General features: G+C 42.6%; 1 protein-coding gene across 1 annotated transcript in view; it reads left to right on the top strand.

The window, feature by feature from the left end:
* LOC136858139 (uncharacterized) overlaps positions 1-27,774 on the top strand; it is a 138,189-nt gene that overhangs the window by 93,405 nt on the left and 17,010 nt on the right. Inside the window, exons 4-5 of the mRNA XM_067137464.2 lie at positions 22,859-23,013; positions 25,971-26,109. Coding sequence (XP_066993565.2) covers positions 22,859-23,013; positions 25,971-26,109 — 294 coding nt within the window. The remainder of the gene's footprint in view (positions 1-22,858; positions 23,014-25,970; positions 26,110-27,774) is intronic.

A 27,774-nucleotide genomic window follows, 5' to 3' on the forward strand; every position in this document is an offset into this window, starting at 1 on the left:
AATAATAATAATAGAAAGACTGAACTTTGAAAAGCCCATGCCCAACCCCGATTCACAGCCACCGACAATACAGGAAACAGCAGAGATTATACGATCGCTTAAAAATAATAAAGCTCCTGGAGAGGACGGCATCACTGCGGAGATGTGTAAACTTGGAGATGATCTTGTAAGCAAAATTCATGCAATCCTAGTAGAAATATGGGAAACGGAAATGATTCCACAGGATTGGAAGTGTGCATTAATACACCCATTGCACAAGAAAGGTGACAAGGCAGATCCAAACAACTATAGAGGCATATCTCTACTGCCAATCGCATACAAAATCCTTTCCAAAGCTCTCTTGAACCGGTTAGAAAAACAGACAGATCATCTGATTGGCGAGTACCAAGCGGGTTTCAGGAAAGGTCGATCATGTGCAGAACAAATATGGAACTTGAAGACGATATTAAGGATTCGCCGAAGTGCCAGCACGATCGTCACCTTTGTGGATTTTAAGAAGGCGTATGACTCTGTGGACAGACAGACAGTATTTGATACCCTAGAAGAACTCAGAGTGGACAAGAAGACCAGAGCACTTATCCAGCAGACCCTCACAAGTACGACCTCTAAAGTGAAATTCCTTGGAGAAATCTCTGAGCCTTTTGAAATATGTACGGGCGTTCGTCAAGGTGACAGCATCTCCCCTATTCTGTTTAACTTAGTTCTAGACAAAGTTATTAGAGAGTGGGAAAAGGATATCAAGGGTGTGAACATCGGAAATTTGGGAAGCAAGGTCAATGTGAAATGTTTAGCATTTGCTGATGATCTCGCAATCATTACTAAGACCAAGGATGAAACAAAGTATGCCATACAGAGACTACACAATATAGCATCAAAGGCAGGCCTCCAGATATCCTACGAGAAAACCAAGTACATGGAAAATCTACGTCAAAATAGCAAAAGAACTCCGCTAGAGATGGAAAACGGCACAATTTCACAGGTGCCCTCCTTCAAATACCTTGGAGAAATTATACTACCATCAGGATTAGACAGTAGTGCCAATGTAGAAAGAAACACCAAACTACATAAGGCATACAGACTGACGTGGAATTACTACAACAAAAGAGTCATATCGCGTAATGCAAAATTACGACACTACAAGACAGTTGTATTGCCCGAAGCTTTATATGCCTCAGAAACCATATGCTTAGGTGGTCACTCTAAAATTACAGAAATTGAAAAGCAGGAGCGGAAAATTCTCAGGAAAATTTATGGTCCTACGAGAGAAAATGGAATGTGGATTAAGAGGAAAACAGCGGATCTCTACTCCTTCACCGACAGGTTTACTGATGCTGTACGGAAAAGGCGCCTTTATTTCTATGGCCATATCTACAGAATGAACAGCGACAGACTAACTAAAAGATTATTCAAAGTAATCGACTCAAAGAAGGTCAAAATAAAATGGCTAGAAGAAACTAAGGCGGACCTCCAAGAAATAAATATTACAGACGACATCATGGAAAATCGTGGAGCTTTTAGAACCAAAGTAGCTAATCATAAATTTAGGGAGAAACCAAAAAAGACAACTGGTAGGAAGTGGTCGACAGAACGCAAGATGCAACACAGTGCATTCATGAAGAGATTTTGGGAGGATAAGAAGGCACAAACCATCAAACCAACTATCAAGTTCAAACGCGCTCTATGAATGGGCATAACGAAGGAATAATAATAATAATAATAATAATAATAATAATAATAATAATAATGTCCGCTTCTGTGGTGTAGTAGTTAGCGTGATTAGCTGCTACCACCCGGGGGCGCGGGTTCGATTCCCGGCTCTACCACGAAGTTTTTAAAAAGTGGTACGAGAGCTGGAACGGCGTCCGCTCAGTCTCGAGAGGTTAACTGAGGAGAAGTGGGTTCGATTCCTACCTCAGCCATCCTTGAAGTGGTTTTCCGTGGTTTATCACTTCTCCTCCAGGCAAATACCGGGCTGGTACTTAAGGCCATGGCTGCTTCCTTACCTCTTCCTTGCCTAACCCTTCCAGTCTTCCCATCCCTCCGCAAGGCCCCTGTTCAGCATAGCAGGTGAGGCCACCTGGACGAGGTACTGGTCCTCCTACCCGTTGTATCCCTGTACCCAATATCTCGCTCTCCAGGACACTGCCCTTGAGGCGGTAGAGGTAGAATCCCTCGCTGAGTCCGAGGGAAAACCTACCCTGGAGGGTAAATATATTAAGAAAGAAAGAAAGAAAGAAAGAAAGAAAGATGATGATAATAATAATAATAATAATAATAATAATAATAATAATAATAATAATAATAATAATAATAATAATAATAATAATAATAATAATAATAAACCAAACCCCATGCCACAACACACCAGAAGGGTCATAGCGTATGAAGCGACCGCTGTTCAGCCCAAAGGCCTGCAGATTACGAGGTGTCATATCATGTGGTTGGCACAACGAATCCTTTCAGCCATTAATTTTGGCTTTCTAGACCGGGGCGCTATCTCACCGTCAGATAGCTCTTCAATTGTAATCACATAGACTCAGTGGACCTCAAACCAGTCCTCGGATCCTGTCCTGGACGAAAATCAAACCCGGGGCCTCCGCGTAAGATACAGGGACGCTACTCCTACACCACGGGGTCGGCAATAATAATAATGATAATAATAATAATAATAATAATAGTAATAATAATAATAATAATAATAATAATAATAATAATAATAATAATAATAATAATAATGGCGTGTGGCCTCGAAAGAGGCCTGGTGCAGGCCTTTCGAGTTAAAGCCGTATAAACGACTTGCGCGTCTAAAAGTAAGTTCGTGTCCTCAGCCCGAGGTGGTGGAGCGACTGCAGCTATCGAGCTCGGTTCCGCTTTCATTAATTTGTCTATTAGTCTAAGATGGGAGCCATGCTTTCCAGTGTCGATTTAATTAAATTCACCGAGCTCGATAGCTGCAGTCGCTTAAATGCGGCCAGTATCCAGTATTCGGGAGATAGTAGGTTCGAACCCCACTGTCGGCAGCCCTGAAAATGGTTTTCCGTGGTTGCCCATTTTCACACCAGGCAAATGCTGGGGCTGTACCTTAATTAAGGCCACGGCCGCTTCCTTCCAACTCCTAGCCCTTCCCTGTTCCATCGTCGCCATAAGACCTATCTGTGTCGGTGCGACGTAAAAAAAAACTTCAACTTTTTTGAAGCATATATACGCATGCAAGAAAGTGATTTGAAAAAATTGGGAATATTCAATTCAATTGGCTTTTTCCCCTTTTAGGTTATGTTCTAGTGTTTTATAATTGTTATCTTGTGTTCAACATACTGAAAAGCTTAAAGGTTATTTTTCGATAATCTGTCACACCGAACTCTCAATCCCCTAACTAGCAACTTTGCCGTATTTTCTTGGCACTATTTTTAAAAGGAACAATTGGTTTTACGTCTCACCGACACAGATAGGTCTTATGGCGACGGTGGGATAGTGAAGGTCTACGAGTAGGAAGGAAGCGACCATGGGGTTGATTAACGTATAGCCCCAGTGTTTGCCTTCTATGAACATGGGAAACCACGGAAAGGCGCTATTTTTGCAATAGTGCGGAAACAGGCCCTTTTCGAAGTAACGGATTAAGCCATAGCAAGTTTGTTCTCGTTTCTGCTTCGAGAGAAAGTATAATATGTATTTCAGCTGTTCAAATCATTCCGAAACATACATGACATATGTTTGGCAGACTGAACACTGATAAGTTGAACTGACTATCGAATGTACGTATTTTGCTTGGGCATGTACAGTATAGTCCGCTTCTGTGGTATACTGCTTAGTATGATTAGCTGCCACCCCAGGATACCCGGATTCTCTTCCCGGCTCTGCCACGAAATTTGAAAAGTGATACGAAGGCTGGAACGGGATCCACTCAATCTCGGGAGGTCAACTGCGTAGAGGGGATTCGATTCCGACCTCAGCCATCCTGAAGGTGGTTTTCCGTGGTTTCCCACTTCTCCTCCAGGCAAATGCCGGGTTGGTACCTAACTTAAGGCCACGGTCGCTTCCTTCCCTCTTCCTTGCCTGTCCCTTCCAATCTTCCCGCCCCTACAAGCCCCCTCTTCAGCATAATAGCTGAGGCCACCTCGGCGAGGTACTGGCCCTACTCATCCGTTGTCTCACGTTCTAAGTCACTGCCCTTGAGGCGGTAGAGGTGGGAATTCTCGCTGAGTCCGGGGGAGAAACCAAACTAGGACGGTAAACTGACTGACTGACTGACTGAATAATAATAATAATAATAATAATAATAATAATAATAATAATAATAATAATAATAATAATAATAATAATATGAAACGTGGCATTCAATAGAGGCGCATGTGTGTTGGTTTATAGTTGAATAACTACATTAGTAAATTTATAGAACTTCGAAAATTCTCCAAAAAGTGTCTACCATTCATATTTTTGCCCGTGTTCATTGTTATAGCTGTTACAACTTTGATATTGATACAGGAACTTTTTAAGTGTTCGAATAAAACTATAAAATTCATCCAGAAGGACAAAATGCTGGTAAAACCGACATAAGTGAGTCTGTTTAAGAAACTCTGTAGATGAAAACAGCGATGCAATGTTCATTTTTCAAATTTGTTGTTAATCCATACAGTGTTTCAAGAGTTATAGCGTCCGGATCCATGGCTAAATGGTTAGCGTGCTGGCCTCTGGTCACAGGAGTCCCGGGTTCGATTCTCGGCGTGGTCGAGAATTTTAACCATCATTGGTTAATTTCTCAGGCACGGGGGCTGAGTGTATGTGTCGTCTTCATCACCATTTCATCATCACGACGCGCAGGTCGCCTAAGGGAGTCAAATAGAAAGACCTGCACTTGGCGAGCCGAACATGTCCTCGGATACTCCCGGCACTAAAAGCCATACGCCATTTCATTTCAAAGTTATAGCCAGATAACCGGTAAATATTCAGTTTCTCGCTGTTCTGGTCTGGTGCGGCTAATATTATAGGAAAGCCATTCTCTACGGTTAGGCAGCGTGCTGACCTTTGGTCACAGGGATCCGGGGTTCGATTCCCGGCCGGCTCCGGGATTTTAACTTTCATTAGTTGATTCCTGTGGTTCAGGGACTGGTTGTTTGTATCGTGAGGGCCCCACCCCCACAGACGCGCAGGTCGCCTATATGGCATTAATTCAAAAGACACCGGACTGAGTGACTCAGACGGCTGAGGCGCTGGTCTTCTGACCTCAATTTGGCAAGTTCGACCCTGGCTCAGTCCGGTGGTATTTGAAGATGCTCAGATAAGTCATGCTCAGATACGTCATCCTCGTGTCGCTAGATTTACTGTCACGTAAAAGAACTCCTGCGGTACAAAATTCTGGCACCTCGGCGTCCCCGAAAACCATAAAATGTAGCAAAACAAGCAAAGTGAATAGGCCGTTGTGACCCAGAAATGTTCGAAAATAATTTGTGATGTATTTATTTATCGCATGACTTTTGCATGCAGAACTACGGTATTGATTGAAAGATGACAAAAGGTACTATATATACATAAATATACCTGCCTGCTGTCATATCTTGATGGATACAGTACTTTTGCATCCATCTCTTGGCACAGGCCAGAGTAAAGTGTAGTTTCCACCGAAGTCCCAGTCAACATCCATGGCTGTGACAATATGCTGGGGTATGGGTAGTGCTGAGTAATGACATTCAGAGCATGACTAGTGCATCTGAGTGTTATTAAAGGTGCTGCTCATAGGGTCAGTCGTGCTGCAATAGTACTTTCTGACCCAGTGAGGAAAGCAATGGCAAACTACCTCACTCCTCATCTTGCCTAGTATGCCTCATTTTGGTGCTGCCATTGGTTTTTGGGGTTTCCTTATAACCGCATAACCTTTGGTGGTGCTATTTGAGGTTCCAACCCGCCTCTGGGCTGATGACCTAACAGACAGACAGACATAAATATACATGGCTAGAAACAACATGTCTATATTCTTAAGACCAAACTATCCAGCCACTTTATCCCAGAAGGTGAGGCCTGGGATCACCTTCTTAGACCCGCAGTCTGCACTCGAATATGATAATAATAATTTATAATTTCATGTGGCTATTTCTAGCCGAGTGCAGCCCTTGTAAGGCAGACCCTCCGATGAGGGTGGGCGGCATCTGCCATGTGTAGGTAACTGCGTGTGATTGTAGTGGAGGATAGTGTTATGTGTGGTGTGTGAGTTGCAGGGATGTTGGGGACAGCACAAACACCCAGCCCCCGGGCCATTGGAATTAACCAATGAAGGTTAAAATCCCCGACCCGGCCGGGAATCGACCCCGGGACCCTCTGAACCGAAGGCCAGTACGCTGACCATTCAGCCAACGAGTCGGACCTCGAATATGATAGACAGCGGACAATGCCCTCTTTGGAAATGAAATCCTGGAACAGGACTGTTTTTGCTGAGCAGAGGCCAAAGAAGATGGTCGGTGTTGTCAGTCCACTCCTCTTTTCATTCATTGAATGGATTAAAGTGGCTCTCGGTTTGTTCCTGGGGCTAAACAATAGGTGGATGACCGGAGTTCAACCTGCCCCTCTGAGGGTCTAGGATTGTCGTCGTGAAGAGGAGGGTCCAGATTAGCCATTATCTTCTCATATTCTCTGACAAGAGCGACTTTTCTTCGCAGGTGAGGTGGCATGATGTGGCTCAGGATAAGAAGCCAGTACGTTGCAGTGGATCAGGGTCCGCAGGAATTACCTATAAATTGCCCTGTACGTGTCCCCTGGGTGTTGCTAAGCGAGCAACAACATACTGGTGCCAAACTATCTACTGTAGATCTCCTGGCAATACGAGACATGCATAGTTCTTCTAACAAAAAAGGCTCTTTTCAGAGCCCCACGACAAGAACGATGGAAAACAACATCAAAATCCTACAACTAAATGTTGAAGGTATTAGGCCTTTGATTTATTAAAATGTATCAATTACCTATCTACTCAGTCCCCCACTACAAACCCTCAAAGTGTAAAAAAATAGGAATTTATATACGCAATATATATCACAAAATGCAGAATTTCAGTACAATAGAGGAACCCGATATTGTGGAGGTGATCGCATCCATAGTAAAGGATAGAAAAATAATGCAATAGGAACACAACAATTCTTAGAATGTATACGCATATGCTGTATAACCCTAATGAAAATAGATTTAGTATTACATCAACGGGCTGATGATGATGATGCTTGATTTTTAAGGGGCCTAACATAGAAGGTCATCGGCCCAACATCAATGGGAAAAAACAATTTAAAATACTATCACTTACACGTAAAGACCAATATCGTGACATACGTGGTAATTCCGTAATATGGTGTCGGTAATACGGTGATTAATTTCATCTTCATCTATATGTACACACAACTCGTTTATCAAAAGAAATGTTTATAATAATAACACAATGAAAATAGCCAGTACCAAAAATAATTACATGCAGGACCTACTTATAGTTTCATAATCATCATCCGAAATCACAATATTGTCACAGTTTCTACACATGAACTTTGGATATTCACCCACTCGAGCGCAATTTCCGTGAAACCATGCACAATAAAACCCGCACTGAATCCATTCTGTATAATTTGTAAGAGCAACATCATTGGAACATGAACGAAAAATCACCCCACGAACAGTGTCATTCCTATTGTTAAATTTTCCACTTTTGATAACTGCGCTCAAGCTAGCTCTGGTAGTTTTCTGTGGCCTTCCCCGAGGTCTTGATTCTGCTATTGCGGGGGTGGGGGTGGGGGTGGGGGGGTGAGTTCTTTAGCCTTGGGGATCTTTTATTTTTCGTCGCGTTATTCTAGTAACATTGAATGCGAATCCCATCTGCTGCATTTCAATTGCAAACTTGCCAGCTTTAGTTCAATTACTTTAAATAGAACGAAAGGCTCTCCGAGTTTCGGTATCTCGTGAGGTTTTTCGTCATTATGACGACTCATATGGTCTTCTAAGGTACTCCATGGTTCAACAAACTATTTAGAAGTGTTGTACAGCGTCCAGTTCTCAATAACAACCTTTACTACAGCACTTAGAAGTTAATTATTAGTATAGCTGCATCGCCGCGATTTTTGATTTCCCGCTCACTTAGGCACACCAACTCGAGATATGTGAAAAATAAGTCCAAATTCATAAGCATCCCAAGTTCCCTCCATTACTCGTAACTAACATCAAAGCATACAGAGAAACCGAGCTTTCTTTCTACTATATAATAATGCGAATATATTTTGCCTACCACGCACACAGAATATTTAACACAGTTAACACTAACCTCAACACATTTAACACACTACTTACCCTCTTCCCAATTCACATTTTGATTTCCTTTTCTGTTGTATCTGTGGCTTCTTGGTCAGCGTCATGGTGCTCACTGCAGGTCTACAGTCCAAGGAAACTATTCGCCTTAGAAGCGCTCCTCTGCTCCGTTTAGTATTACCGTTATAGAAGTTCAAATGAGGTATCCACGATAATACCACATACCACGATAATACCTAACTGTACCTTAAATGCTATATACTCGGTCCCCCCTGAAAGCCCTCAAAGTGTGTAATAGGAATTTAGATACACCCTATGTACTGTACATAAAAAAAGTCAAATTTCAGTATAATCGAGGAACCCAATATTGTGCAGGAGTTCGCGTCCATAGCGAACTAAATTCGTTTGAAAGAGGTTGATTTTCAAGATGTTGAATCTCGTCGTGGAACTTATCATCTCACAGATATTCGTTCCCAATTAGTATATCAAAACTGCAATTCAACTGAGAGTTAGATAATAACATACAACCGGGCTGAGTGGCTCAGACGGTTGAGGCGCTGGCCTTCTGATCCCAACTTGGCAGGTTCGATCCCTGGCTCAGCCCGGTGGTATTTGAAGGTGCTCAAATACGTCAGCTTCTTGTCGGCAGATTTACTGGCACGTGTAAGAACTCGTGCGGGACGAAATTCCGGCACCTCGGCGTGATGGTGTCTCCAAAAACCATCAGAAGTAGTTAGTGGGACGTAAAAGCAGTAACATTATTATAATAACATATACAACTTTATAGCGTTTCAACATATGAACATGTATGTAAATAATTTTCTGGAGATGGACGAACCTCAGATTTAAGAGGAAGATGGCAGATGTAGGGCCTACCTCCTGTTCGGGGAATCCTGGCCCTAAAAATTTTGTTAAAAAATTTGAGCAAAATCTCAGAGGCCTTGGTTTGGAAAGTAGCTCTTCAGTCAAAAGAAACGTTCTGATTATGAGTGCCCTCTCTTGTTAAATTATGATACTGAAAGAGAAACTCTAGGAGAAGCAGACGACAGTGGACTCATTTCGTAAATAATATTGTAAATCTTTGTCTTTTAACATAAAATGTATTAGACAATATCAACAGTAAGTGTAATTAGCTTTTTTTACCTGTTAAAATAACAATGGCGTGTGCAGGTCTTTTGAACTGACGCCTATAGGCGACCTAAGCGTCTGCGAGGATGGGGCCCTACCTATGATGAATTTTAATGTTGAAGACGACACACACAACAAGTTTCCGAGCTACCCTTCCTCTTCTAAACTCCAACAAATAAGTAGTATGAATGCATTTTATTTATTTATTTATTTATTTATTTATTTATTTATTTATTTATTATTTATTTATTTATTTATTTATTTATTTATTTATTTATTTATTTATTTATTTATTTATTTATTTAATTATTTATTTATTTTTGCTTAGCGGCTTAACGTCACTAACACATCGATAGTTTTCGGCGACGCAAAGGTAGGAAAGTAGCGATCGTAGCCTTAATGAAGGTACAGCCCCAGCATTTGCCTGGCGTGAAAATGGTAATCACGAAAAACTATCTTCAGTGCCAACGGTGGGATTCGAACCCACCATCTCCCGATGCAAGCTCACATCTACACTACCCTCACCGTACGGCCAACTCGATCGCTAGAATACATGTCTAGTCAAGTAAGTACATGGAAGGAAATTGTTCGTCTATAACAAAAACTGCTAGAAGGAAGGAAGGAAGGAAAGGAAGGAAGGAAGGAAGTGCAATATCAATCAAAACTTCGCCTTCATAATGTTTTGCACATAGAGACTATAATTAGTTAACAATGCTCCCTTTGTGGATGTGCCGGCTGGGATCAAATTATTCGTGTCCAAGGTCAAGGCGGTACGATGTTTGGCAGAGAGGAAATCAACATTCCGCAGCCTGGCCATTCTTTAAAGTGAGAAGTTTAATTGTCTCATGGATCACCCATCAAAACCTACAGCTCTCAAGAGCTATATGAAACCGACATGTTGGAAAATTAAATTACTGAGGATCTAATAAACCTGTGGTAGGTTGACGAGAAAATCATCGATGTTTTTACACTGTAAATTCCCTCGTTTGTCAGCTACCGCTTTCGAATGCTTCACCAGACGAAGTGCAGAAGAAGTGAAGAAATTAGTTATAAAAAAATAAATTGAAACTGAATTTCGTAGTTATAAAGTAACAAGTAAATCTGCTATTTATTGAACTTCAAGGTTAAGGTAATTATTGAGGCTACAATCCGATTTGAACGGAGCATTGTACTGTACAAGTGGAGACTGTCAACCATGAAGGCAATATGACCCAACAATGGTTCCTAGTCAGTACGTCTAAAGGCAGATGAAAAGCAGGATCTGATAAACCTGTGGTGGGTTGACGAGAAAATCCTCGATGTTTATACACTGTAAATTCCCTCATTTATCAGCCACCACTTCCGAATGCTTCGTCTGACGAACTGCAGAACTGCCCAAACATCTTGTAGTAAATAAGGTCTAGGTAAAAGATGGCTAACAGCTCTTTGCCAGGCTATCAATATTAGACTAATAATGCATTTAGGAAGGTCTGTTAGAGGCGTACAATAACGAAGAAGACGCCACAGCAACGCAAGTAAATGAAATGAATTGGCGTATGGCTTTTAGTGCCCGGATGTGTCCGAGGACTTCGGCTCGCCAGGTGCAGGTCTTTTGATTTGACACCCGTTGGCGACCTGCGCGTCGGGATGAAGGTGAAATTATGATGAAGACGACACATACACCCAGTTCCCGTGCCAGGGGAATTAACAAATTTTGGTTAAAATTCCGGACCCTGCCGGGAATTGAACCCGGGACCATATGACCAAAGACCAGCGTTCAGTCTGCAAGCCTCTGTGAATTTACTAAACATCACCACAATCCTCTATTTGTAACTAGTGCTGTGGCCCCATTTAGTTCTATATGACTTTTCTTTAAATCGTTACAAACTGAGTCTAACCATCGTGATCTTGGTTTCCCTCTACTTCTCTTACCCTCCATAATAGAGTCCACTATTCTCCCAGGTAACCCATCTTCCTCCATTTGCCTCACATGGCCCCACCACCGAAGCCGATTTATGCGTACAGCTTCATCCATCGAGTTCATTTTTAACTTAGCCTTTATCTCCTCATTCCGAATACCTACTGCCATTGTTCCCACCTGTTTGCACCAGCAGTCATTCTCGCTACTTTCATGTCTGTTACTTCCAACTTATGAATAAGACATCCTGAGTCCACTCTGCGAGATCACTGCATTAACTTTACTGCACCTTGATTCAATCCCCTCCGCCTCTGTGGTGTAGTGCTTAGCGTGATTAGCTGCCACCCCCGGAGGTCCGGGTTCGATTCCGGGCTCTGCCACGAAATTTGAATAGTGGTACGAGGGCTGGAACGGGGTCCACTCAGCCTCGGGAGGTCAACTGAGTAGAGGTGGGTTCGAATCCCACCTCAGCCATCCTGGAAGTGGTTTTCCGTGGTTTCCCACTTCTCCTCCAGGCAAATGCCGGGATGGTACCTCACTTAAGGCCACGGCCGCTTCCTTCCTTCTTCCTTGTCTATCTCTTCCAAACTTCCCATCCCTCCACAAGGCCCCTGTTCAGCATAGCAGGTGAGGCCGCCTGGGCGAAGTACTGGTCATTCTCCCCAGTTGTATCCCCGACCCAAAGTCTGAAGCTCCAGGACACTGTCCTTGAGGCAGTAGAGGTGGGATCCCTCGCTGATTCTGAGGGAAAAACCAACCCTGGAGGATAAACAGATTAAGAGAGAGAGAGAGATTCAATCCCACTTACAATATTACCATCCTGGGAGAACACACAACCTAAATACTTAAAATTATCGACCTGGTCTAGCTTTGTATCATCAATCTGACATTCAATTCTGTTGACTTTCTTACCTAATGACATCAATTTAGTCTTAGAAAGGCTGAATTTCATACCATACTCATTGCACCTATTTTCAACTTCCAAGATATTAGACTGCAGGCTTTCGGCATAATCTAACATTAAGGGGACTTGTACGTCAACATCATAGAGAAAAGCTCCAATATTTGCTTATATTCATGGTACTCCAGCTACAGAAATGTACACTGACTGACAGAGCAAATGCAACACCAAGAAGGAGTGGTCAGAACTTTATGCCAATTGCAGGGTAGACTGACGTCACTGAGGTATGCTCATGATGTGAAATGCGCCGCTGTGCTGCGCACGTAGCGAACGATAAATGGGACACGGCGTTGGCGAATGGCCCACTTCGTACCGTGATTTCTCAGCCGACAGTCATTGTAGAACGTGTTGTCGTGTGCCACAGGACACGTGTATAGCTAAGAATGCCAGGCCGCCGTCAACGGAGGCATTTCCAGCAGACAGACGACTTTACGAGGGGTATGGTGATCGGGCTGAGAAGGGCAGGTTGGTCGCTTCGTCAAATCGCAGTCGATACCCATAGGGATGTGTCCACGGTGCAGCGCCTGTGGCGAAGATGGTTGGCGCAGGGACATGTGGCACGTGCGAGGGGTCCAGGCGCAGCCCGAGTGACGTCAGCACGCGAGGATCGGCGCATCCGCCGCCAAGCGGTGGCAGCCCCGCACGCCACGTCAACCGCCATTCTTCAGCATGTGCAAGACACCCTGGCTGTTCCAATATCGACCAGAACAATTTCCCTTTCCCGTCGATTGGTTGAAGGAGGCCTGCACTCCCGGCGTCCGCTCAGAAGACTACCATTGACTCCACAGCATAGACGTGCACGCCTGGCATGGTGCCGGGCTAGAGCGACTTGGATGAGGGAATGGCGGAACGTCGTGTTCTCCGATGAGTCACGCTTCTGTTCTGTCAGTGATAGTCACCGCAGACGAGTGTGGCGTCGGCGTGGAGAAAGGTCAAATCCGGCAGTAACTGTGGAGCGCCCTACCGCTAGACAACGCGGCATCATGGTTTGGGGCGCTATTGCGTATGATTCCACGTCACCTCTAGTGCGTATTCAAGGCACGTTAAATGCCCACCGCTACGTGCAGCATGTGCTGCGGCCGGTGGCACTCCCGTACCTTCAGGGGCTGCCCAATGCTCTGTTTCAGCAGGATAATGCCCGCCCACACACTGCTCGCATCTCCCAACAGGCTCTACGAGGTGTACAGATGTTTCCGTGGCCAGCGTACTCTCCGGATCTCTCACCAATCGAACACGTGTGGGATCTCATTGGACGCCGTTTGCAAACTCTGCCCCAGCCTCGTACGGACGACCAACTGTGGCAAATGGTTGACAGAGAATGGAGAACCATCCCTCAGGACACCATCCGCACTCTTATTGACTCTGTACCTCGACGTGTTTCTGCGTGCATCGCCGCTCGCGGTGGTCCTACATCCTACTGAGTCGATGCCGTGCGCATTGTGTAACCTGCATATCGGTTTGAAATAAACATCAATTATTCGTCCGTGCCGTCTCTGTTTTTTCCCCAACTTTCATCCCTTTCGAACCACTCCTTCTTGGTGTTGCATTTGCTCTGTCAGTCAGTGTATAATGCCCAAGGTTATAATTATTGCGATAATTTCACTATACTTCTAGAAGCATTTTAAACCTATAAAATTTGTGCTTTCCAAACAAGTATAGGCTATTTGTTGTACATTTTTAAATGAGTTTTTGCAACATTCAATAAATTTTGTCACTTCATGGGTTGATACATGCATCTCAGAAACTATTGAAGATAGAGAGCTGAAATTTTGTACAGAACTCTTATACAGATATTACATTAATGTAGACTATTTTTAGGGTTCTAGGTGAACTAATTTCCATATTTAGTTAGGACCAACAACTGAATATTTTCAACATTTTTTTGTTTTTAAACATACAAATTCACAATGTACAATTCTCACACACTAGAAACACAATAATAGTCTACATTGAAGACCAGATTATGGCGAGCAACTACGAAAATTTCATTGCAGTCAAGTTGCCGGTTTCTGAGACATGTACCAACCTATGATGTGACAACATTTATTGCATGTTACAAAAACTCATTAAAATATTTATAACAAAAGTAATTTTTAGGAAAGCACAACCTTTACGGCTTTAAAATACTTCTAAAGGTATAGTGAAATTGTCATAATAATTAAAACCTTGTGCATTATAAATTTCAATAACACGAGTATCATTAATATAAGCAAATATTGGAGCACATTCTATGATGTTCACATACAAGTCCCCTTAAGATCAAGTCGTCAACATAGGCCAGACTGATTACTACATTTCCACCTAACTGAATCCCTCTTTGCCACTTTATACCTTTCAGCAGATGCTCCATGTAAACTACAAACAACAAAGGTGAAAGATTACAATCTTGTCTAACCCCTGTAAGTACCCTGAACCAAGAACTCATTCTACCACCAATTCTCACTGCAGCCCAATTATCAACATAAATGCTGTGATTGATTTTAATAATCTATCCTTAATCCCATAGTCCCCATAGTCCCCCAGTATGGTGAACATCTTTTCCCTCGGTACCCTGTCATATGCTTTTTGTAGATCTGCGAAACATAAACACAGCTGTTTATTCCTCCCGTAGCATTTTTCAATTACCTGGCGCATACTAAAAATCTGATCCTGACAGCCCCTCTGTGGTCTGAAACCACACTGGTTTTTATCCATTTTTCTTTTAACCATTGATCGCACCCTCGCTTCCAGTATACCAGTGAATATTTGGCTCGTATACCTCGAGATACCTCGATAGTTGTTGCAATCCTTCCTGTTCCCTTGCTTATAGATAGGTGCAATTACTGCTTTTGTCGAATCTGAAGGTACCTTACTAACACTCCATGCTAATTTTACTACTCTATGAAGCCGTTTCATCCCTGACTTACCACTATATTTCACCATTTCAGGTCTGATTTCATCTGTTCGTGCTGCTATATGACAATGGAGTTCTTTTACCATCCTTTCCACTTCCTCAAGCGTTTTTTCACTAACATTACTTTCCTCCTCCCCATGAGCTCGGTTATGAATTTCTTTTTTTTCTTGTTTTGCTATTTGCTTTACGTCGCACTGACACAGAAAGGTCTAATGGCGACGGTGGGACAGGAAAGGCCTAGGAATGGAAAGGAAGAGGCCGTGGCCTTAATTAAGGTACAGCCCCAGCATTTTCCTGGTGCGAAAATGGGAAACCACGGAAAATCATCTTCAGGGCTGCCGGCAGTGGGATTCGTACCCACTATCTCCCGGATGCGAGCTCACAGCTGCGCGGCCCTAACCGTACGGCCAACTCTCCCGGTCACCACCATGAAGATTTCCTTTTACGTTGAGAATATTTTCAAAATAATTCCTCCACCTGTCCAGTGATTCCCTGGGATTTATTATGAGTTCGCCTGAATTACCTAAAACACTGTTCATTTCCTTTTCCATTCCCTTCCTAATATTCTTTATTACTGTCCAGAAAGGTTTCCGTGCTGCTTGACCTAGCCTTTCCAGGTTATTACCAAAATTTTCCAACGACTTCTTTTTGGATTCAACAACTATTTGTTTCGCTCTGTTTCTTTCATCTACGTACAATTCCCTATCTGCATCAGCCCTTATTTGGAGCCGTTTCTGATAAGCCTTCTTACATTTACAAGCTGCTATAACTTCGTCGTTCCACCAAGATGTTCGCTTTTTCCCATCTTTACACACAGTTGTTCCTAGGCATTCCCTTTTTGTTTCCACTACAGCATCCCTGTATGCCGCCCATTCTCTTTCTATTCTCTTTCTCACTAATCATATCCGCGTACTTCTAATTTCCTCGTCCTAGAGATTTTCTACCCTTATTCGTTTGCAGAAAGATTTTTCTCTATCCTAGGTCTAGAGATATTTAGTTCACTGCAGATAAGATAGTGGTCTGTATCATCGAAAAATTCCCGATAAAACCCGTACATTCCTAACAGATTTCCTGAATTCGAAGTCGGTTAAGATATAGTCTATTATGGATCTCGTAACCCTAGCCTCCCATGTGTACCAATGAATAGCCTTATTCTTGAAGAATGTATTCGTAACTGCTAAACACATACTAGCACAGATATCCAGCAAACGCTTCCCAATCCTGTTAGCTTCCATATCTTCCCCACATTTACCAATCACCCTTTCATATCCTTGAGTTCTATTTACAACTCTCGCATTGAAATCGCCTGTTAGCACTATCCTATCCTTGCTGTTCACCCAGACTACGATGTCACTCAATGCTTCATAAAATATGTCAACTTCATTCTCATCTGCAGTCTCCATTGCTCAGGCGGCAGTGCCCCGGCCCTCTCACCGCTTTATACCATGTTCAAATCCCATGTGAGATTTGTGCTGGACAAAGCGGAGGCGGGACAGGTTTTTCTCCGGGTACTCCGGTTTTCCCTGCCATCTTTCATTCCAGCAACACTCTCCAGTATCATTTCATTTCATTTGTCAATCATTAATCATTGCGCCAGAGGAGTGCGACAGGCCTCGGCAGCCGGCACAATTCCTATTCTCGCCGCAAGTTGGGGGCTTAATTCATCCAATTCCTGACAAGGTCATTGACTGGAAAACAGGTAGTAGGTTTTCATTCTCATTTGCACCCTCACATGGTGAATACACTGAGACAATTCTCGTCCTAATTCCTCCAACTGCCAAATCTACCCACATCATTCGCTCATTTACGTGCCCAACAGAAACTATGTTGCGTGCAATGGTATTCCTGATAACCAGCCCTACCCCATACTCTGCCGTTCTTTTTTTAACACCCGTCAAGTACACTTTATAATCTCCTATCTCTTCGTCGTTATCTCCCCTTACCCGAACATCACTCACTCCTAGCACATCCAGATGCATCCTCTTTGCTTACTCAGTCAGTTCTACTTTCTTTCTCCCATAAGCCCCATTAATATTGATAGCTTCCCATCGAACTCCATTTCGTTCGCCAAGTTGTTTCCAAGGAGTCCCTCGCCTGTCAAATGGGAGTGGGACTCCATTACTCCCATAGGTCCGAGGCTTGCTTAAAGTGTTCTGAGCTCGGTAAATTCATGAAGCAGGATGCTACCCTACTTGCACATAGTCCAAGTAAGGATCTCTCCTCTGACGGGTTATGGACCGCCGGTGAATTGTATAGTCCTAGCCGCCTGAGCACAAGGAGGGCCACGACTCAGAATATGTCCGAGATGTTCACTCCCATTCCGTAGCAACTGGTATCCCGACTCTCAGGACCACTCACTAGGCCACTATTACGATGATGATGATGATGATGAAGATTATTATTATTACTTTATTATTATTATTATTATTATTATTATTATTATTATTATTATTATTATTATTATTATTATTATTATACCGCTTTTCCTACAATTCTGTGGGATCGCGTATGCGAACTGTGCCGCACAGCCTCGTGTCAGTAGATTTACTGGCACGTAAAATAACTCTTGTGTGACTAAATTCCGGCACCTCGCCGTCTCTGAAATCCGCAAGAGTAGTTAGTGGGACTTAAAGCAATTATTATTATTATTATTATTATTATTATTATTATTATTATTATTATTATTATTATTATTATTATTATTATTATTATATCGCTTATGTACATTTTGTCCTGTTTTACTGCCGGTTGCCATTTCTGACGCTAACACTATGCGGACGGATGTAGTTAGATCTGTTTACTATTACGTGTTCCTGTTGTGGTTGCCAATATAGTGAGAATGTGAAGAGAAGTGTGTTGGGATGAACACAATCACCCAATCTCCGAGTCAGGTGAATTAACCAGATGCGATTAATATCCCCAAACCGGCCGATAATCGAACCCAGGGCCCTCTGAACCGAAGATCACTATACCGACCATTCAGCCAAGGAGATTGACGCTCTTTGGATATAATGTCCGAAATTAGTGTCTTTAAAATAATTATCATATTTACCACCATTATCCGTTTGTCAGCAGTTCTTAATGCAACGGAATCGACGAAGGGCGTACTGTATTGGTTTACACTTCATTTTTTCTACCCAAATTAAGTACCTACATTACACATCAGTTGTTAGGTCCACCTTCTCAACATAATCTCCTTGCAACTGTATGCACTATCGCCATCCATGTGTCTATCTCTCCAGACCTTCCTGAAACCATTCTTTCGGAGTGCTGTGTACCCATGCCTTGACAGCTGTGTCCCGTTCTGCAAAATCCGCAAAACGGTGACCACGCAGAGGTTTCTTCATGTTCCCGAATAGGTGATAATCACTTGGTGCCAAGTCGGGAGAGTATGGAGGGTATGGCAGCACCCATTGCATCGATTGTTGTTTCGTTTGTGGCTCATGGTAATGGAGCCATGTCTCATCACCAGTCACAAGCCTAACCGTGAAGTCGGCTGGATCTTGATCATGGCGTTGCGAAAGTTCTCCTCACACGTCCACACGCCTCTGCTTTTCGTCTGCAGACAAGAGTCTAGGCACCCACGTGGATGACACCTTCCCCAACTGTAAGTGGCCGTGCACGATCCGCTGCAGGGAGTTTGGGCTAATTCCCGTGGCTGACTCAATTTCCGTAAATGTGATGTATTTTTTTCCTTGGATGGCCTGTTCGACCCGAGCAATGTTGGCTGGTGTTGACACTGTCACATTCCTTCCAGAACTGGTTCTCTTGTCCACCGATGTGCACCCTGTTTTCCAACCTTCCATCCAGTTGTAAACTATTTTCCGTGACGCCTCATGTTCTCCAGACTGCCTCCAGACTGCCACCAAGCGCCGATGAATTTCTGCAGTGGTCAGGCCTTCTTTCCATAGGAACCAAGTCGTATAGCGCTGTCCCTGACGGTTGCTTTCCATGTTGTCTGCTCCTACGCTGATAGTTTTGTTATGTAATGGCTATGACGAGTGCATTCGTTGGTGCCTGTGCGTGTGCTACCAAAGGGTGGAACAAGATACTAGTTACACGTCACTACCTTCAAAAGTGAAATGTGAACCATACACGAACGTACAAAAACAATATAGGCTAGTACGCGTTTTCATTATACAAGTCTACACACTTTCAATGATCACTACCAAAATGTACACCAAGGCGCATGAGGCACTCGGACGAATCACAGATGTAGTTATATTGTCAATTTCAAATTTTAATTCCATGTTGTAAGGGAAAACGAAACAAAAAGCCATAAAATAGGTAAAATATTGAAGTTGTCATAGAAGGACCGAACACAGCTTAATTTTCGCCCCTCACTTCGAGAAACAATGCTCGGTGAGTCCCACAGTGACCCCGAAAACTACATTTCAAAGCCCTAAAATCAACCGTTTACGAGATATTTCCAAAATACTCTCCACTCTTGGAAACTGATCAAGGAATCAGACTTAACAACGGTAACGCCAGCTTAGGATGTCTCATTCAGCTTTCCCTCTAGCTCTGTAAGAGGCGGTGTCCAAGAAATGTTGGGGATAACTTCAACAACTGCGTATTGTGGTGTCACCTCTCGACGTCCTCAAAAACGTTTCTCTTAGTCTTCAAGTCCTGTTGTGATAGTTTACTGTACAGCTGGATTTGGCTCCATGATGCATTCTAGCAATTCATTCTCTGTAAAATCTCACTCAGTTCCATAAATGAGTATGAAATGTTTGCTTTCAGGTACGGATTGCTTGCTTCAGTATTAAGTAGCAAGGTTTTGCATTCCTCTCCCTTTCTTAGTTCTAAAATGAAGCCTTTATTATGTATTTTCTTGACTCTGTTTATTCCAACCTGTAGAGACTTCGTTTCAGTCATAGACTCCACCAGCTGGTAAATCTGCTCTTTCACCTCAACTTCACCACTAGTATCATAAACTGTCACTGGTTTATGAGATTGTACTACATTAGCATAACGATTTTTTTGCGATGATTGTAAATAAAACTCGAGTACAAGCATTGAATGTTGCATGGATTAATTTAGAAACACCCCCTTTCTGTCATAGTCACTTTTATGTAGCTTGCTTTAGGGGTTACGGCACACATTAAGGTAGGTGTTAGTGAAATTTCATGCTAATTTCTGTTTTAAATACAAGATAACAATGACTTTAAGGTAAATGAAGAGTAAAGTTCGGTGACCCTTAGTCAATAATATTATTAAAATATCCATTACATGACTTTCTTTACTTGGTCACCGCGCTTTATAGAAGCTCTTGTGAAAATGCAGAATCTATCTCTTGTGAAGTCCTTTGTTTTCATTCATTATACGTCCTTGTTTGTAAGAACATATTATGACATTGAATTAGGACGTACTGTAGACCGTACCGTAACAGTTAATTAGTTTCTATGAAATAAAGCATTTGTACACTTTTCACCTCCATCTTTGGCTTTGAACTATCTACGCCAGCCATGGACAAAAATATTTGGACTTCATAGACATAGTATTCGACATTCTTTGTTTTCAGCTCTGGACCTCAACAGGTAACGAAAGACGGTACATTCAAGCTCAGTGCCACTGAAGAAAGCCATATCTGCAGCTATATACACTGCCTGACAAAAAAAAATGTTAAGCACCCAGAAGGAGTGGTTGAAAGTGAACGAAACTACATATGCTGAAAGACCGTGTGCCTTTATTGAACTGATTTGCCCTTATGCGGTTAGGAATGGTGTCAAACAGTCTTTGGATCCTTTCCTGAGGCAAGTTCGTTCACAGTTGTTGCAGCTGTACCTCCAGATCCCGCAGTCCCCTTCCAACGTCATCCCACACGTGTTCAATGATGCAGAGATCCGGAGATCTTGGTGGCCACTGGAGGACCTTAACATGCTCTAGGCAGTCCATAGACACGCGTGCTGTGTGTGGACGTGCGTTATTCTTGTTGGAACACTGTCCCAGGGGGCTGTGCCGTAAGGGGTAGGACGTGCGGACGCAGAATGTCTGTGACATATCGCTGTGCCATCAAAGTCTACCGAAGTATTATTAGAGGTGACCTGGACACATATCCTATGGCTTCCCACACCGTGATGCCAAGGATTACGCCTGTGTGTCTTTCCACAATATGGACAGGATCTGCCCTCTGCCCTCGACGTTGCCAAACCCGCACACGATGGTCATCGGAGGTTATGGAGAAGCGGGACTCATCACTGAACATGATGCGACGCCAGTCGTTCTCTGTCCATGCCTCCCGGGCAAGGCACCACTCCAAACGCAGGCGTTGGTGTTCTGGTGTCAATGGCAACCGACGCATGGGGCGGAAGGACTCCAATCCGATGGATACGAGTCGTTGAGACACTGTGCGGGAAGTCACAGGATGTTGTAGAGTCTCCAGTACATGTTCGCGGATGGCGGGTGCTGAAGTTATGGCATCCCGCAATGGTTGGTGCGCTATACGACGGTCCTTCCTCTGGGTGATGTTTTTTGGTCGACCCGAACCTTCACGACGTAATTGGGTGCCCTCGTGTACCCATTGATTCGAAGATCGGACCACTATGACATCTGAATTGTCCACATGCCTGGCAATTGCACGAAACGACCAACCGGCCTCATGCAGTTCCACCAATGCGGCCTCTGTCAAATGCTGTCATTTGGTGGATGGTCTGTCTAACGCGTCCGCGAGGCATCGCGGGTGCTTCGTACTGTGCGTCAGACTCACAGCAGTTGAGTGGTAACAACTTATCAACAACAAGACGGTGCCATCATGGGCGTTCTAGACATTACAGATCCTTGTATGGCTAATCGTTTACTCACACATCAGTGGTTGATAATATTGGACCACTCCTTCTGGGTGCTTAACATTTTTGTGCGGAAGTGTAGGTGTGGGTATGAACATAAATATATTTTGACGTTTTAATAACAATATTTACTAATGATCACCAAATTTTACTCTTGACTTACCTTAAAACCATTATGACCTTGTGTTTAAAACAAAAATTAGCCTGAAATTTCACTAACACTAAAATGTGTCGTAACCTGCGACGGTGCTGGGTTAATGACTTCACAGTTATAAAAGATGTACAAAGTTACTGAACTGATATCAATAATTCGCAATAAGTTCAAGAAAAACAAATTTAATTCATTTTCTATGTGTGATCTATTTTCAAGAGTTTGTTGATATAACATTACATTCTATTACCGGGGCCAATGACCTTAGATGTTAGGCCCCTTTAAACAACAAGCATCATCATCATCATCACATTCTATTACCACAACAGTTCATGTGAATTATTATTTCATCACCTACCTCCAAACTTGGCAAGTACATGTGAGGGGATATTAATGAAGAACATGATTTATTGCGGATAGAGCCCGCGGGAAACTGCTAGTAAATTATAATGATCAATGCCCTATTCCTTTGAAACTAGCAACTTGCGTGCATTCAGCGCACTCACTTATTTCTAATACCATATTTTCACGCAGGTGACTGCATTCTACGGATAGTCCTTAAGGCTGGTGGTGCCGTTAGTAATGTAATAATCCAGCCTCAAGTCCCCCACCTCCGAAGATATCTGGCTATGTCATTGCTTTAGACCATGTGGTCATTTCTTGATAAGAATGTTTTGAAAAGAAGGTCGTCTTCGCATTCGAACCCACATTCTCCTAGCTATCTATAAGACACTTGACAGAACAATTTTCCATTTAAGTGGATGTGTTCCAGTCGCACCTGTTGTTTGTGATGGAGTACCTGAACGGCGGTGACCTCATGTTCCACATCCAACAGAGTGGTCGCTTTCCTGAGCCCAGAGCACGCTTCTACGCTGCGGAAATCGTGTGCGGCCTCAAGTTCCTGCACAAGAAGGGAATCGTCTACAGGTAACGCTAATATTACTTTCAATTTTTTTAAAAAGCTATATGGATTATTATTATTATTATTATTATTATTATTATTATTATTATTATTATTATTGTATGTACAACTTACTGCCATATATCCTAGTCGTTGTTAACCAACAAGACCTAATAATGGTGTCTGATGGATTGCCTTCCTTAGATCTCATTCAACACGAGGTCCTGAGGTCCTTGGCTCAGTTCCCCTGCTACGACGTCCACATTCCCTGTCCCAGTTGTACTTCTCTGCTCCTAGTGAGGACCTTGTTGAGATAAGGAACTCGTTTTCTTTAGTGATGGACCCCGGATTTTCACTGTAAGCAGTAATAGGTTAGAGGAATTGTCGCCTAGCCCGCACTTTCGTAATGTAGCAAGAGTAACATAAATTCCAGGGATTCTGATGAGCCGTACCCCTAATATTTTTGAAAGGCTGATAGCATAACCATTTTGCAGGCTTGAATAAGCTTGTTACTCGCTTAAGTAAGTTTGGATTCTAACCTATAGAAAATCCACAGGCTGTTTCAAGGGTTTTTTTTTTTTTTTGCTGGTGGCTTTATGTCGCACCGACACAGATAGGTCTTATGGCGACTATGGGATAGGAAAGGCCTAGGAGTTAGAAGGAAGCGGCCGTGGCTTTAATTAAGGTACAGCCCCCGCATTTGCCTGGTGTGAAAACATGAAACCACGTAAACCATCTTCAGGGCTGCCGAAGGTGGAACTCGAACCCACTATCTCCCGGATGCAAGCTCACATCCGCGCGCCTCTAACCGCACGGCCAACTCGTCCGGTGTTTCAAGTTTTAACCGGGTCAGGAATTGAATGAAGATCCCCATCTATAGGCCTCTGTCGCACTCCTCTGGGGCAATGATTCATGACTGACAGATGAAATGAAATGGAATTGGAGAGTGTTGCTGGAACGAAAGATGACAGGGAAAACCGGGGTACTCGGAGAAAAATCTATCCCACCTCCGCTTTGTCCAGCACAAATCTTACATGGAGTGACCGGGATTTGAACAACAAAATCCAGTGGTAAGAGGCCGGCGCGCTACCGCCTGAGCCACGGAGGCACTTGCATCCTAACCTATTACTGCCTAATAATTCGGTCTCTAGAGACAACCAGTCAGTCATGAGCTGGTAACGCATATCAACTAACCTAATAACGCTTCCATATGAACTAGAGAACAACAAATCCATCTCTCCAGCTAGCTTGTTTGGCTTGTTCATCGGCTTCCGTATTCCATTTGTTAGAATAACGAATCAAATTTTTTCCGCCCTTGTGTTCTTGTCGTTCTGTTCTTCTTATTCTTATCGTGGTGTGTTGTCCTCACAGAAGGCTGGTTACCATGCAGTAACCATTCCTATTTCACACTTCTTAATACAGAATCTTTGTAAGGTGGTGGTGGGTGGGTGGTATCTTCCATGTATGGGAAACAGTGTGTTGGTATGGTGGAGAATAGTGCTTTGTGTGGCACCGTTTACGAGTTTCACGAATGTTGGGGACTGCACAAACATCCAGTGCCTGAGCCAAGGAAATTAAGCGTTTAAGATAAACATCTCTCGACACAACCGGGAATCGAGTCCGGTGCCCCTAGGACCGAAGACCAAGATACTGACTGCTCAGCCACTGAGCCAGGCTATGATCACTTTTATCAGGTTGCATTTGTCGGTTCGGTGACGGAGCTTGGAGTATCCAGCCTTCGACATCGCAAAGCACACATTAGGCTACACTTCACAACACGCCAACGGAAGTCACGTTTGCACACAAGGTGTTTAAATTTTAAAATCACGCCCTTTGTAATGCCAATTCTGAATTCTATCGATCTGCTGCTTTGTGGAAGGTTCACTTATTGTGGTAAATGCAGTATTAAAATTATCATGAAAATAATTAGCATATTAAGATTATGTTTATTTGTTGTTTTCCGATTGCAGCACCAGTATATTCGGTCCTTACTTCTGTAGTTGTGAATGTCGAAACTTAAATTAACATTTTGGAAGAATAATCTCCCCATTTCTCCCAAACTAATTCATCCTTCATATTACACAGTACGCCCCATTGGCTTTTGGATTTTTCCTGTACTAGCATAAACTTCAGAGGTACTATCTGAAGAACCAACCAGCCTCCGGGCTGTTGACCGCACAGATATAGGCCTACAATCTGTCCCTGAACTAAGAATAAAAGTAACAGAGGAATATCGAATCGATCTCGACTATTGTGATAAAGGAAAGTAGTACAACTAGGCAAGGGCTTACGTTTTCGGACTGCTTCAAAATTTGTCTGGTCTTAACCCGATAGAGAATTTTTGGGTGTTCATCAAGAATTAGTTACGATAACTCGACTGTAGCATGAGGGATACAGTGAGAAGGTAAATGGTAAAATGTTATTTTTAAACCTCAAATAACTGAAAGGCAAGATTATCATAGATTTGATGTTTTATAGTTATTGTCATTCAAAACCACAGAACAATTACATATTAAATAATTTTCATTAAGTGTATTGGGCGGAGTATTTCAGAAATTTTATGCTAGTCTCGTGTAGATAGATTTATTGGCACGTAAAAGAAGTTCTAAGGGACAAACTTCCAGCACCTCGACGTCTCCGAAACGTAAAAAGGTAAAGCCAATCCAGATGTTTCAAAATGTATCAACAATAATTTGTATAGTATGTTCACATTCATTTGCACATGACTTTTAGGAATTATTTAATGTTATTTAGTTCCTTAATAAAATTATACAGTCATAAGAAGTATCGAAACGTTATCGACTGCTCCAAAATTCTCATCCTGTTATTTCCTCCTCCACCTTGAAAATAGGAGTGGTAGATATATAAACGAAATAAATGTAAATAATATGAAATTATTATTATTATTATTATTATTATTATTATTATTATTATTATTATTATTATTATTATTATTATTATTATTATTATTATTATTATTCAGGGACCTGAAACTTGATAACATTCTTCTGGACTTTGAGGGCCATGTGAGAATCGCAGATTTCGGCATGTGCAAACTGCAGATCTTCCTGGAACGGACAGCGGATACGTTCTGTGGAACCCCAGATTATATGGCGCCAGAGGTGAGTACAATGTTGACATGATTTATTTCGGCACCGTGGCAGGTGTAAGTTCGTCTAACAACTAATTAAAGGATAATCAATAGGAGAAAAGTTTGTGTTATACTAACAGGTTACTGGGAATGATGAATAGCAGACGACAGTTCGTTTCTGTTCGTATAAGTCCCGAAAATCTAATTGACCTCTCGAAGTTTACATAACGTTAAGAGGAAAATTTTACCAACAAGACGGCAGAGAACGACAATTCTATCATCTTCTTGATAAATGTTCAACCTCCAGCAATCACTAATGAAACACAGTGCGATTCTCGGCAAACACACAGTTGTTCGACTGTTGAAATTGAAAAATTAGAAGCAAGGTTCAATATAATTCATAAGCTTTGGCTTCACAGCACCCATTACTTCTAACCTTACACAAAGATATTACAATACCATTGCGTGGAATGACATTAGTAGACGAATACACTGGAGTGGAGTTTTTCAGGGTAGGAAAGAACAAATCGAGGCAAATATTCATTTATAAGACGAGTAGTAAGGGATTTGAATAATTTATCAACGGGAATGTTCGATACATGTCCACGTTCTTTGAAACCTTTAAGAAAATATTAGGTAAACAATTTATAGGGAATCTGCTATTTGCGTGACAGTCCTAAATGCAGATCATTGATTGATTGATTGATTGGTTGATTGATTGACGGTGGGGTTGAGTGGCTCAGACGGTTAAGGCGCTGGCTTTGCAAGCCCAAGTTGGCAGGTTCGATCCTGGCTCAGTCCGGTGGTATTTAAGGGTGCTCAAATACGTCAGCCCTGTGTCCATAGATTTACCTGTATGTAAAAGGACTCCTGGGGGGGAAGCAGAATTCCTGCACCTTATTACAATAAGATTTGACTCAATTGGACCTATTATTTGTACACATCTACACTAAGACTTTTACAATATGGGGTTTCAGTTTTTGTTATTGTTGCCGCAAGCCCTGTAAGAACTACCAGCAAGAGAGCTTTGGTAAAATCTGTTTCATCTCTCTTACAGTATGATTCACACGAATTTTCAAATTACCTCGAGATGACATTAAATCACTCACTGTCTCTTGCCACGCAAGACATGACGTAATATAATAAAATACTGCCGTAAATACTAATTTGCCTGGCGTGAAAATCGGAAACCACTGAAAACCATCTTTAGGGATGCCGACAGTGTGGTTGGAACCCACTAACTCCCTGCAAGCTCACAGCTACGCGGCCCTAACCCCAGTCTTAACAAGTGAGGTGCCAAAAGAAACATAATATCCAGGAGCAGTGACGAATTACAATTTCACTTTATAAATATTGACGATTTGTTTGAAAAAGCCTCTCATATTTGTTTTGACTGGGGAAATACGTAGTTGTACAGGTCTTAACTTCCTCTGCCATCTACTACTTGCTATGGGACTACTTCTCTTTGCTATTTGCTTTTACGTCGCACCGACACAGATATGTCTTATGGCGACGATGGGATAGGAAAGGCCTAGGAATTGGAAGGAAGCAGCCGTGGCCTTAATTAAGGTACAGCCCCGGCATTTGCCTGGTGTGAAAATGGGAAACCACGGAAAACCATCTTCAGGGCTGCCGACAGTGGGGCTCGAACCCACTATCTCCCGATTACTGGATACTAGCCTCACTTAAGCGACTG

Source organism: Anabrus simplex, chromosome 1 (assembly GCF_040414725.1).
Source record: "Anabrus simplex isolate iqAnaSimp1 chromosome 1, ASM4041472v1, whole genome shotgun sequence".
Classification (NCBI taxonomy): Eukaryota; Metazoa; Arthropoda; class Insecta; order Orthoptera; family Tettigoniidae; genus Anabrus; species Anabrus simplex.